The sequence below is a fragment of the Leuresthes tenuis genome, unplaced genomic scaffold, assembly GCF_036924035.1.
Source record: "Leuresthes tenuis unplaced genomic scaffold, fLeuTen1.0.hap1 SCAF_8, whole genome shotgun sequence".
Classification (NCBI taxonomy): Eukaryota; Metazoa; Chordata; class Actinopteri; order Atheriniformes; family Atherinopsidae; genus Leuresthes; species Leuresthes tenuis.
This window is the reverse complement of record NW_027325362.1, coordinates 15420121-15432487: the sequence shown is the minus strand read 5'-3', so window position 1 is coordinate 15432487 and position 12367 is coordinate 15420121. Positions and strand designations below refer to the sequence as shown.

The following is a 12367-nucleotide window of genomic DNA, read 5'->3' as shown; positions in this document are numbered from 1 at the left end:
AGTTGTAACTTTGTACACTGACCGTCATTTCTACGCATTAAATGCCATCCATAGCACAATAATGTAGACATTTGCGAATTGTGACTCGGACTAGTTTAACTGAGAATACCGTGCGCACCACTAATTTCGCAAAGTTGAATAATAGAGCAGGGTTCCTAGTAATGGATACCGAACTCCAGAACTAGTAATAATAGTGCAGATTTCTCGCTCAATTCGGCGAGAAATTCGTGTTCATTATGTCAACAGCGGTCTAATCTCTTTGAGATTCCAGTCCACATTAGGGCTGCTGAGTTTTAACACAACTTTCAAACAGAAGGGTGGTGCTGCTGATCTGTTTAGTCTTTAACCTGTCAGCAAAATGAATAGGCTTTGCTAAAGTATTTTTTATATATATATATATATATTCATTATTTGGGCTCTTTACACAATTATATCAATAACAGCTGGTGTGTGTAGTGGGGGTGTTTGGGTGAAACACATAACAGGCGTTTTTTCCCAGCAGACATTTTAAGCATTTCAGTCTCACAAAGTTGTGACCGCCAGCCACAAGACAATGGAATTTATAGTACATAATGAGCAGTGTGAGAAAAAATGTGGCAACTTACATTCACAGTAATAGGTTTCATTCAAGTGAGTTGCCCCATGGACCTCTCCTTTTTATGTATGGAGGCCCATTGTGACATTTACTGAACCCCTGGCATTGCTATTACCTTGCTTGTTCTGACAAGTTAAAACACGATAAAGATCTATATCAGGAACCCAAAACCATTCACTTACACGACTCATTATTCATACCTTTGTATTGTTTAATGTCTTCCGAATCTTACGTTAAAAATAACCAATAATTGAACGAATACCTATCATGCAATGTAAAATATAAAACGATGACAGAAGAAAAAAAAAGCCAAGTTAGATGATAAACAGAACGTTTCTGCTTCATTTTATTTATCTTTGTGGTACATTCAAAACGTATTACCTAATTATCATCATCTCCCAATAACCAGGGAGTTCCATTTCATTCATATTTACCCTTTTAAAACCATTCCCTCCACACAATTTATATTCAACTGTACGTTTAAATAAACTTAAAAAAACCAAAAACCTTTTTTCCATTTATTCAATTTTTTTTTTTCAACTTTTGCCAGTTTCTTTATAAATTGTCACTTCAATAGAAGGTGTTAGCTTGTGGGAACAAACAAACAAAAGAAAGTAAGAATGCAACAACTAAAATGTAAAGACTGTTGCAGGTGCGAAGCCACCCGTGTCGGCTCTGAGGTAAGTGTCAGCTGCTTCCTGCTGCAGGCCTTCTGTTACCTCTTCAGGCCCTGCTGAGCCTGCTTGAGTAAAGTGTCGAAGTCTAGTGCATGAAACTTGCCTTTGGTGGGCAACGGTTCATACTCTCTATTCGAATCTGTAATGAAAAAAAAAACAAAACCCCAAAAGTGGAATTCAAATAACAGCGATAGTAAATATGGCATTTGGTTTGAACAATGCAAAGATTGACGTTACCCTTAAAATCTTAAAAGTAGCCTGGGATTTACAAATGCTGAAGTCAAAAGCCCAAACAGGGTTAAAAAAAAAGAAACAAGTAAAGCAGTTCTCAGTGGTATTTAGCATGTGGTGGACACATGGCGTCTGGATGAACAGCAGGAAACGTTTACAATATTCTGCAAACTACATCACTCACACTTGAATAGATTAATATCACTGTGGGTTAGGGCTACAGAAGCTTTTGTTGTGTTTGTAATTTAAAGCCATGCCTACCCAAGTCAGAATAGCTGGCCTTGCAGAACTGTCTTCTTCCACCAAAACAGAGATCAAATGGCAGCTCGTCAGGTTGACGCAGCTTGCTTCCGTTCTCGATGGCTGTGAAGGCATCCTTGGTGTCGTAATAAGTCACAAACCCATAGTTATCCCTGTGAAAAGTAGCCAAACGTCAGCAATTAATTTGGGTTTTTACGAGAGAGCAAGAGATGGCAGTAACAGGTTCTGTCCATAGTTTTCATATGTACCTTGCTTTTAAAAGAGCAACCTGGGGGTGTAGCCAGGAGGCTCCAGTTATGAACAAGCTTGATTTTGCTATAGCACTGTAGCTTGGCCTTAGAGGTCACAGAAAAGACCAACAAGGTTCAAAGACAGTGCGATTTCCTTCTATTAGATCAATTAAAAAGAGTATGTTAATGCGATATCAGCCGTGGATGTACCTACCCATGATCTCTAAAGTGCAGGGTACATTCTTCAATTTCGCCAAATAAAGAGAAACGCTCCCGAAGTTCTCTTTGGGTCATCGTTCCCCGAATTCGCCCGACGTAAACAATCCGACGCTCCTCCTGAGAGACAAATTAGTCACATTAGTCAGCTGCTATAAATACGGTTAGAGCACTGTACTCTCATAAAAAAGAACTTACAATGGCTTTCTCCTTGCGCCATTTCGCCTCTTCAACATTCGTCTTTGCACTGGGACCATAGCTGTGTGTGTATGAGGGACTGGAAGAGAAGATTAAGTTTTTGGCCCTTCTTTAATAAGGCATGTTACAGTAATAGTAACACAACTAAACTGAAATGAATTCTATGTAATGACTATTAACCAGATAAGCAGGTTTCATGTACCCTACCTGCATAATCGCCTGCTCCTACTCCACTGTGCTCGTCTTTGAGGGGACAAAGACCGTGATCTGGAGCGACTCCAGGAGCCAGAACGAGAGGAAGAGTAAGAGTATCTCCTCCTCCTGGGAGGTGAGCAGGAGACAGAGTGGGAGGACCGAGAGGAAGAGCGGGATGAAGACCTGGAACTGCTACCCGAGTTGCGAGGTCGAAACCTATAGACAAAAGGAAGAAATGAGTGAAAGCAGAAAGAAAAATCACAACATCTTCAAATGAGTGTTGTACAACTGAATGAACCAGACATTCCGACAGCGAGACATACCTCTTCTTTGCCGGGGATTGGGATCTAGAGCGAGATCTAGAGGAGTATGATTCTGAGCAGCTGGACGTGGGGCTGGGAGAACGGTGGGGTCTTCTTTTCCTAGACCGGCCACCATTCCTTTGTTCAGGACTACATCTAGGGCTGGGTGTGCGAGAAGAAGCGTGTCGACGGTAGGACCTTTCTAATGGCACTTTCCTGGGGCTCCTGACTTTCAAAGCATATTCAGTTTCCTGTCTAGCAGGAGAAGTATCTGGAGTCTCCAGAACTGAGCTTCCAATTATCCCATCACTGCTCCTCTTCTTGAGACGCTCCGTCTGTGGAAAATCTTGTGTTTTGGTTGAAACCGCAGGATTTGTTGCAGACTGGAGAGATGATGCCAAGACAGTTGGGGGTCTTTGTGTAGTGGTTGGAGCAGGTTGCTTGATGGGCTTAATAGTAATGAAAGATTGTTGTTTAACATTCCAGCGTTTGCCTTGCTCTTCAGTGGAAGCACCGTTGTTGGGAAGGCAATAGTCATGATCCATGCATGCCACATAAGGGCAGACAGTGGCCTCAGCAGCAGTGGGTTTACTACGGGACCTGACAGCGGGCAGGGGCTGGGCTTCTATTTGGATAACCTTAGAGAGGTTCGGCTTGGAGGCCTCAGCAGCCTTGCTCTTTCCAAGTAGAGCCACAGGGGCCAGAGGTTTCCACATCTGGTGGGGAGGAGTGGCTGGAGGAGTCAGAGCTGAAGCAGAAGGAAAGAATGAGCACCACAACCATAACCGACATTCACAGCCTGCGATTAAAGGGGAACTCTGTTTTCTTTTTTTAAACCTAGACCTATTTCTGGCATGAAATACATTTATCTACTCACCGAGAACAGTTTGGCAAAAGTCGGCGTCCTTCGGAATCTATTTAGAAAACGTACCATTGCTCTGTTAGCACATAGCTACTGTTATGTGGCTACTTGCAGCTATAGGAGAGCTAACGGAAGGAATTCTACACACACCTCTACTGGGATGACTTCATCCACACGCATGGCTGCAGCACAGCTCATTCACTCCGGTAAGAACGTCCATCACAATGTCAAAATTTGATAAATATCCTGCCATGTTGCACAAAACTAGTAGTAGCAAACTCTGTGTGAAGTTAGTTGATTGTCACAGGGAAAGGAGTAAATAAACTGTGCTCCAGGGGTGTGTGTGGATAAAGTGGTCCCAGTAGAGTGCCGGTGTAGAAATTCCTCCGTTAGCTCTCCTATAGCCGTAAGTAGCCACATAACAGCACCTATGAGCTAACAGAGCTATAGTACACATTTGTTCATTCATTCATTTGTCTTAAAGTATTGGCGAAATAAAGACAGATAATGCCTTATTTAGAGGCTGTATTGTCCCTGCCCTGTTCACTCCGTTTTATGGATATACGCCAATCGCGAGTTTTCTAAATAGCTCCCTAAGGACTTTCGCCAAACTGTTCTCGGTGAGTAGATAAATGTATTTCATGCCAGAAATAAGGTCTAGTTTAAAAATACCGGAGTTCCCCTTTAAGAGTGTTTCAGAAAAAAATATCCACAGAACTGATGCAACCTTTTAAAAAGAAAACAACTGCTTCAAATAAATCGAAGCTAAATACCTGCAGTGCTTGAGAGGTCGTTAGCTCTTACACGCTCCACAGCAGTTTTCTCTGGGACCAGTACGGCACTGCAAAGAAAGCAAGAAAGTTTGTGGTAAACCATGTCGCTCAGGTGGTCTTGGACTAAAATTAGATTTCAAGAGCCGGTAGCGAGACCAAAAAAAAAAAAAAAAAGCCAGGGTTTGCGGTAGGTCTTGGCAAAAAGGTTGATATGTGTCACAGCTTCATACACGTCGAGGAAACTGGCTCCGATCCAGTTTTTGTTTTATTCAATCAGTCACAAAGAGCAGCTTGAGAGCTGTAGGGTAACTCACCTCGAGTTTCCTACAGCTGCTGCTCTACCAGAGACCTCCGGCACATATTGCTCCTCTTTGGCTGAAGGAAGAGGGAACAAGGATATCAGTGCATCCCCACAGGGACAAATAGAAGTGACAGGAAAACCAAGTGGAAAGGAAAAAAGAAAAATGCAAAAGTTTGTGTGGTTAGAACCGTCAGTGGAATGCTTTCATGTTGAATACTGTTCCATAAAATCTCATCAAATGGTCAGCAGGCGGTTAGCATAACGGCTAAATAATGATAGGTATGACAGGAGTAATTGCATAATGCCCGACCACTTGTTATCATATGCTGGGTGTCCAACATCCCCCTGAACAAAGAAAGCAGGGTGGCAGTTAAATGGATCTGCGGACAGGGCAAAATTCCAGAAGCTGAGCAGACAAGTGCACAAAGCAGCTTCTCTGCTCCCTGCAGCATCCATCTCTCTTAAAGGGGAATGTTCCACTAAAGCCAAATCCTGATAGTATACAGTCACAAGTACTCATGAATTTAAACGTTAGGAGGATCAGATAAGCTTCAAGATCATAAACGACCCGATATCTTTGTTCCATAGGTCACTGTGGCATATGCTCTTTTGGTCAAAGGTAAGGAAGCAGTAACCCAACCAAAAGTCAGTCTAAGCCCCAACTCACTGCTCCTATCCAAAGATAGAGCTGGTTCCCCATGATTTAAAAAACAAAACAAACATACTCCAGCATTAAAGTTGGAAAAAACAGTTTCCAAGTGACCCACACCAGACAATACCATAATAATAAGAAAACCTGTGAGAAAAAGTGGCTAAAAGGAGAATTGGGCCATTAACAATTACCTTGGGTCTCCTCAAACTGCTCCAATAAGCTGGTCAGATCAGCAGCCTCAATACCTCCAAAGAAAACCACAAAATTTGAATTAATTCAACTGTTCTGTGTTCAGATAAGGACTGCTGAGAACAGATTTATAGCCATACAAAAAGGTCTGGCAGGACACTGGCACAGAGAGTGTGGCCTGCCATTCCTGAACTACAATTTAGGGTAAAGAATATTAGACCAACTCTGAGCTCACCTATTTCACTGGTGAATGCTTCAATCAACTCCTGTGTGGCGCTCTTTACTCTTTGGGGTTTCCCTGCTACAGTGGCTTTCTCTTTAGTTTCAGGCGCAGCAGGTTGTGTAGTTGGACTGCGGGAGTTGGAATGAGAAGCAGCAGCAGAACAAGGCTGGATACCACTGACAGTGGGTTTGGAAGACTTGCTCTCAGATGTGACAGGGTTATCTAATGAGGAAGAAGCAGAGACCTCCGGCACCTTCTGTACAACAACAGTGGCTTTGTGGGGGGCAGCAGCGGGTTTGATCACATCTGTAGTGGTTACGGGGGAGATTTTAGTGAGCTGAACAGACTTTGGAGGTATGGGGTGAGATTGCGGGACTGCAGCGACTCCGTCTTTCACTCCGGAAAGAGCAGGCGAACAAGTCCCATCTGTAGAAGACACGAGCTGGCCATCAGGTTTTAAAGAAGCCGGAGACGCAACGCTCTGAGGCATACAAGGTACTGCAGGCTGGGCAGTAGTGTCTGGCTGTTTGGCTAAATTCTTCACTGAATTAGGGGCAGGAGGGGGCTTTTGGCATAGTTTTGAAGGGTCAGGTGTTTGCTGTGTTTTAGGAACAGTTGCAACTTTGCTGGATGAGGAAATCATGTAGGCTGGTGGCACCAACAGTGCCTCTGGGGTGGGTGGTGCACCTGGTCCCCTCGGCTGCCAGGCAGGTCTGAACTCCTCCACTTCCTTCTTTGCTGTCTGGGGGTTGGCACGTCTCGGGTCTTTTGGGTTGGGGTCCGGCAAGCATGGAATAGGGGGGAGCTCTTTTGGAGGCTCTGGGAGGCTGGGCCACTTGGTGCTGTTGCAGTCTTGTTTACCCACCGGAGCTGGTTTCTTCTGCTGTCGAAGCCGCCTATACTCCTCAAGACTGAGCGATTTGGGTTTGGGCTCCGGGACCGTCGGTGCCACATTAACAGGCGCTGTGATCTCAGGGGTAACAGAGGCAGGAGCAGCTGCACAGCTCTCTGAAGACACCAATGATAGGGGAACAGAGGGAGCTGCCGATGAGCCTTCTGCCTCAACAGGGGCCATGAGTGGCTGTTTGAGTGTTTCACAGGGATGTTTGTGGCTCACTGCTGTGACTGAAGAGACATTCAGACCCTTCTCAGGGGCAGCACACAGAGGTGATAGTGGTGAGGCAGCTTTCCCTTTCATGTCATGCTGTTGTGTTTTAATACTCTTTTCTGTTTGCGTTTTAGTTTGGCATGGTTTTGTTTTTCTTTTTTCAAGAGGGACTGAAGTTGGCATTAAGGCAAGAGGAACCTTCTTGACCTCTCGTTTTTTCTCAGACTCCTTTTTCAGAGATTCTTCTGCTGTCTTTCTTACAGTACCACTCCTCAGGACTCTTCCCTCTGCGGGTTTAGGCGGCTGCTGCTGTTCTTTACATTTCTTTTTCTTCTTTCTCCGCGATGTGCTTTTTGTTTTGACCCGTTCCCGCTGTCTCGTCGTGGCTTTTTCATCTTTCACATCCGGATGTACTTCTGGTGTCACTGGGGCTGCCATTTTCACTGGAGCCCCATTAATCATTACATCGTCATCTTCATCATCAACGACAATGTGCTCTGAACTGTCAGTGCCCACTTCTTCTGCTTCATCCAAAGCTTGCTGCTCGTTTTCTGAAGGCAGCTCTTTAAGCGGCACAGAGACAGGGAGATCCATGCTTGGGATGGCCAGGATGGGTTCTCCATTTTCACCCTGGTCCACAACTTCAAGTAATATACCTCCCTCAGGTAACATCTGCTCCCCTTGCTCATCTTCCATACATATTGCCATACAATATGGGTGCATATGCCTAACAAAGTCTCCGAGGCTTACTGAGAGGCCATCTTCACCCTCCTGCTCAAAGGTGACGGGAAGCGGGAGAGTAAGATCTTCCCAGTTATGATCAGGAAATAAGTCCTGCCTCTTTAGGCTAAGAGTGAGGGAGCTATCCTCCTCCTCCTCACCATCACTCCTCTGGAGAGAGTCTGCTTGCATCCTGGATAAGCTCTGAGTAAATATCGGGAAACAAAAGTCCAGTGAAAACCTAAATCTGTCTACAGCACAAGTTTATACAGATTCTGAGAGGGGAAACGTACCTTTCCAGTTGATGAAGGTCTTGCACTACATACTGAGTCTTTCTCTTGAGGTGAAAGAGACAAACACAGCATTCTCCTGAGCTAGAGTGTGACAGATAAATCCATGGTGACATTAATATCTGTTGACTTCAACCCAATGGGAAAGTAGCATGTTTAGAACCACAGAAGACAACATTTCATTCTGTTCCTCATGTTCCAAGACCCCATGGGTCACAGTTGGGTACTGACCGGAGAGTGTTCCCTGCCCTTCTGATGAGACAACAAGTCTGAGTCAGGCAGCATGTCAAATGGTGACAGGTTGTCATCATCCACATTGTCAAGGATCTCTGTCAGTGCTGTCAGCAGCGTGGCCTCACTCTCATCGTCCAGTCCTTTAGTCTAAATAAACACAACAATCTGGTCAAAGCATGAACATTAAAAGCAATCTCTCTTTTGAAGCTGATATACATGGGCGTAACTACCTCCACTGTTGGCGTGTCCTCAAAGATGGAAAGGATGCAGGGGTCGAAGCAGCTTGGAAGGGCCTCCAGAGTTTCTCCAGAGCTCAGCCCAGCAGTCTGGAGAAGAGGGAAACAGCTATTTTGCCAAATATACAAATACATTTGAAAACACGAATCAGACAAAGCTATCTGCAAGCAGCCAAAATAAATAGATAAAGCAGAAAAAGGCAGACAAACAATCACTTGTTGCTAAACACAATTGTATGCCAGCAACAAACTTGACAACCATCTACTGCTTCAGGTAACTTTGACATATATGCTTGGAAAACAAGTGCAAACTGTAATTTTGTTTCAACAGCAGCTTTAGTCAATTTAGAAAAAAATGGATACCCAATTAGTGCAGCAGGTTCTTGTTTAAACGCTGGCACAAAAAGAAACTTTGCGCACCTTGACTTAAATAGGCAGCAGTCTCTCCCAGAGACCCACGTGTTTGTGTCTGCGCAGAATGTGAGCAGACATGTTTGATCCTCGCGTCACGCCGTCCAAAGGGAGGCCACCCGGCCCACGTGTTATACTACAACAAACCAGAGCGGGGCCCTCACCGCCACTCCTGTTTTAACTCTTAAAATATACACTATGAAATACGCAATTGTTGAATTTATTTGCAGATTTTGTCAACAGGCGCTAACAGAGCACGCCATTTGTCTTCAGATTTTCCCACGACGGGATGTGTGGCGAATATACTCCCTACTGCGCATGTGTGAAGAATCCCAACATGTGATTTCACCACTACTAAACCACATGTGGTTCTACACAGACAAGAAGCTTTTGAATGAAAACGTGCATAGCCACTGCAGAATCAGAGCTGGCGAACGAGGGTTGTTTGTTACTGTACGACTGCATGTATTTATTATATATACTATACTTATATATACTTACTATAGAGGAGCTTATTCACTGTGTGAAACACTGCTGAGCTGATGACACATTGCTGCAATGCGCTGATGTGAAGCCTATAAATTACACCCCACCTAAACTGATGTAGCAGCTGATCCACCACTGATCATGAAATTAAAAACGTTTCACGATAAAAAAACTAAACAAAAAAAAACAAAAAACTAAAATGATCCACGCAGAATGTTTCGGTGTTTCTCACCACGTGTGTACACAGTCGGCTACACAAAACTTGTACACTAAACCCATCCAAGGAGCTTCAAAGTGTGTTCCACACACGAATGATGCTGCTTGTACTCTTGGCAGGCCAGCAGACAATAACAACACACAACTGTCACTTCACATGTTACAGAGACTGTTTATATTAACGGGAGGGAACCAGCCGAGCGACCAAGCCATGCACACACACTCAAGCTAGCAACAACAACACAGCTAAAACAAAAGAACTAAGAAAAAACCTTAATGCAGCATTATTTGATAAACATGTCAGTCCAGGGTTATCAAACTGCTCTAACTCCCAAAACAGTAAGAATGTCATAAATACGTTTTAGTGATACTACATCTGCATCCACGTGTCACTTTTCTACGAGCACTGCACAGCTCGTACAGCCAACAGGCTCAACTTCTACGTTTAAAACTGACGCACAGAAGCGGTAACAGTGAAATTACACGTTGGCAAACAAGGAGTACAACATATTATTTACCTCGTCTAGTGTTTCCATGTGGAAAAGGTCCATATTGCACGTTGTTAAAGTATCCTCGCCTGCTCCCCACCGCGCCGCCATCTTGAGAACCCACTCCCTGCCGTGACTCGTTTTGGAATAAAAAAAAAAAAGTAGTGAATCAAGAGGAGGAACAAGCACGCCGGTAGGAGACACGTGGTCAATCATTCCCGGCAAAATGACGCAAAATGACGCAGAGGGTCAAGGGTTGCGTGGCCACGTTTTTCTGTAGTTCGTTAAAAAAAATCTCCTCGGGTTCGTGTGCTCATATGTTCACATGCTGTTATTAACATGTTTTAGTTTGATGACAACATTTTAAAAATGATTTTGACACTGATTTATCTTTGTCTGAAATATATTTGTGAAATGGTCATTGTCAATAAAGTTTGCAATTAGCGTTAAAAGCCATGACATTCTTGCATTATAGCAGTTGATGTTTTGTGTCTGGTTTTTAAACCTCTTTTTTCAGAGAACATGATATAAATGTACACATATGCCCCCTATAGACAACATACAGTATTTATTATTTGAATATCAGAACCAAAATGTGGGAAGATGCAGACTTAAAGATTCATTTTGATAATTATCTTTTTTACAATACATTTTATAATTCTATGAATGTATTTGTACATTTTGTTTGCTCCTTTAAATATGCGTAGACTGTCTTTAAAATTTTACAATCTAGTATCAGGGAAAAGTTGCTGGTTTTGGTCTATTAATAAACCACATACTCTTTCGAGTAAGCCACATCCAAAATGAAATTTGCACAAAGGATTACCACAATAAGAACATCACTCACTGGTGACTAACCAAACATCACGCTGGAAAGACAAATCGTTTCCCCTCAGAGCAGATATGAATTGGATAAAGGACATCGGCTGATGTGTTTTTGTTGTGTGAACTAATACATGAAAAAATGGTGTGAAGAGTGAGAAGAAAACAGGTGGTAGAGAAGAGACGATTAAATTGGGTCAAATACAAAACTGGGAGCTGATGCATATCTCATTGCTACTCATATTGCTTGCCTTAGATTAAACCATAAGCAATTCCCTGTGTCCCACAGGTAGAAATGGATTTAGAGGTGAGCCAACCCACATAGCGGCCACCAGCACACATGATTCATTTTGTGGTCTATCGTGGAACACGGCTTTATCAGTCTGTGTTTTCCATTTGTTTTTTTATTATCTGATGTATGATGATCATAAAAGCTGAGGTAATGTCCCACCACCACTTAAAATCTCTCCACATTCTCTAAAGGTCCGCTCATGGTAAGGTCCAGGCTAATGCACATGTTATGGTGAGCTTTGAGAAAGCAAAGGGCCTGATTGTGGGACCAGGAGTGATGAACATGGAGAACAGTGCTGACCACCCTCTGCATGGCATCATGTTGAAACGACACAGTATGATCAGCATGAGGCTTTTTCAGCTACGATGTAACACTGATATACCCAGAAGGTCATTCCTGCCAGCAGCACAATGCCTAAAAAAGAGAAAAAAGAGAGAAATAATTACTCCAACAATATAATTAATTTAAATTCAGTATAAAAACAGCAGACACATCAGGTCATCAATCAGCTCACATGTTTGTTTGCAGTATATTTTGTAGTGTATAAATAAAGCTAAACAATTACTGTAATTAGCAGTTACCAGCCAGCTTTGCATATTTGCTGAGGCTTTGAATGCCTCATTGTTGTCTTTTCCTCTTTAACACTGGAAGATTGGGATGTTTATATTGCTGATTTTCCCCCATTACACTGATCAGTAGGCAGAGGCAAACTGTGTACAACCGCTGTTTATCTTCTGCAAAGCGCCAGAATGGTCTCATGAAACCATGCAGCACTTCACATTGTCCTTGTCCTGCACTTAATGTAGGGAGAGGAATTAAAGTAATCTCTGTGATTAGGATCAACTCTTCACACAAAAGCTGTTTTCTGCATTACGTGATGCTGCCAGCTCCTTAGTGTTCTTTTTACATTGATAATATAATAGACTTGTGTTTCCTTGCAGCCTCCTCCTTGGAGTTTCTCGACTCGTAACAGGCCCAGACGGTCTGGTTCTCATTATCAGCCATGTCCTAATGAATCTGTGCCGCTCATATTTCTTCGGTGTCACAGGCTGTGTACTGTACATCTGTGGGCGCCGTGAGACTCAGGAGCCTGTCTGTGTGTGAGTGTAACAGAGAAAGAGAGGAGCACCACTGTGCCCCAGCACTCTCCCAAACCGCT

At 43.4% G+C, this 12367-nt stretch overlaps 1 protein-coding gene and 1 non-coding gene across 2 annotated transcripts; both read right to left on the bottom strand.

Moving 5' to 3' along the window:
- Positions 1-909: 909 nt before the first annotated feature.
- pprc1 (PPARG related coactivator 1) lies at positions 910-10226 on the bottom strand. The gene is made up of 14 exons (XM_072391030.1): positions 10125-10226; positions 8488-8583; positions 8255-8404; positions 8027-8107; positions 5918-7937; positions 5685-5738; positions 4855-4915; positions 4541-4608; positions 2927-3653; positions 2616-2819; positions 2409-2487; positions 2209-2330; positions 1765-1916; positions 910-1411 (listed from the first exon to the last, which is right to left on the bottom strand). The coding sequence occupies exons 1-14, from the start codon at positions 10203-10205 to the stop codon at positions 1311-1313; spliced, it is 3996 nt and encodes a 1331-aa protein (XP_072247131.1). The 5' UTR covers positions 10206-10226; the 3' UTR covers positions 910-1310.
- Positions 2005-2144, bottom strand: LOC140313559 (small nucleolar RNA SNORA50). Its single transcript, XR_011917076.1, has one exon. It is a non-coding gene; the product is annotated as a small nucleolar RNA SNORA50 (small nucleolar RNA).
- Positions 10227-12367: the final 2141 nt, after the last annotated feature.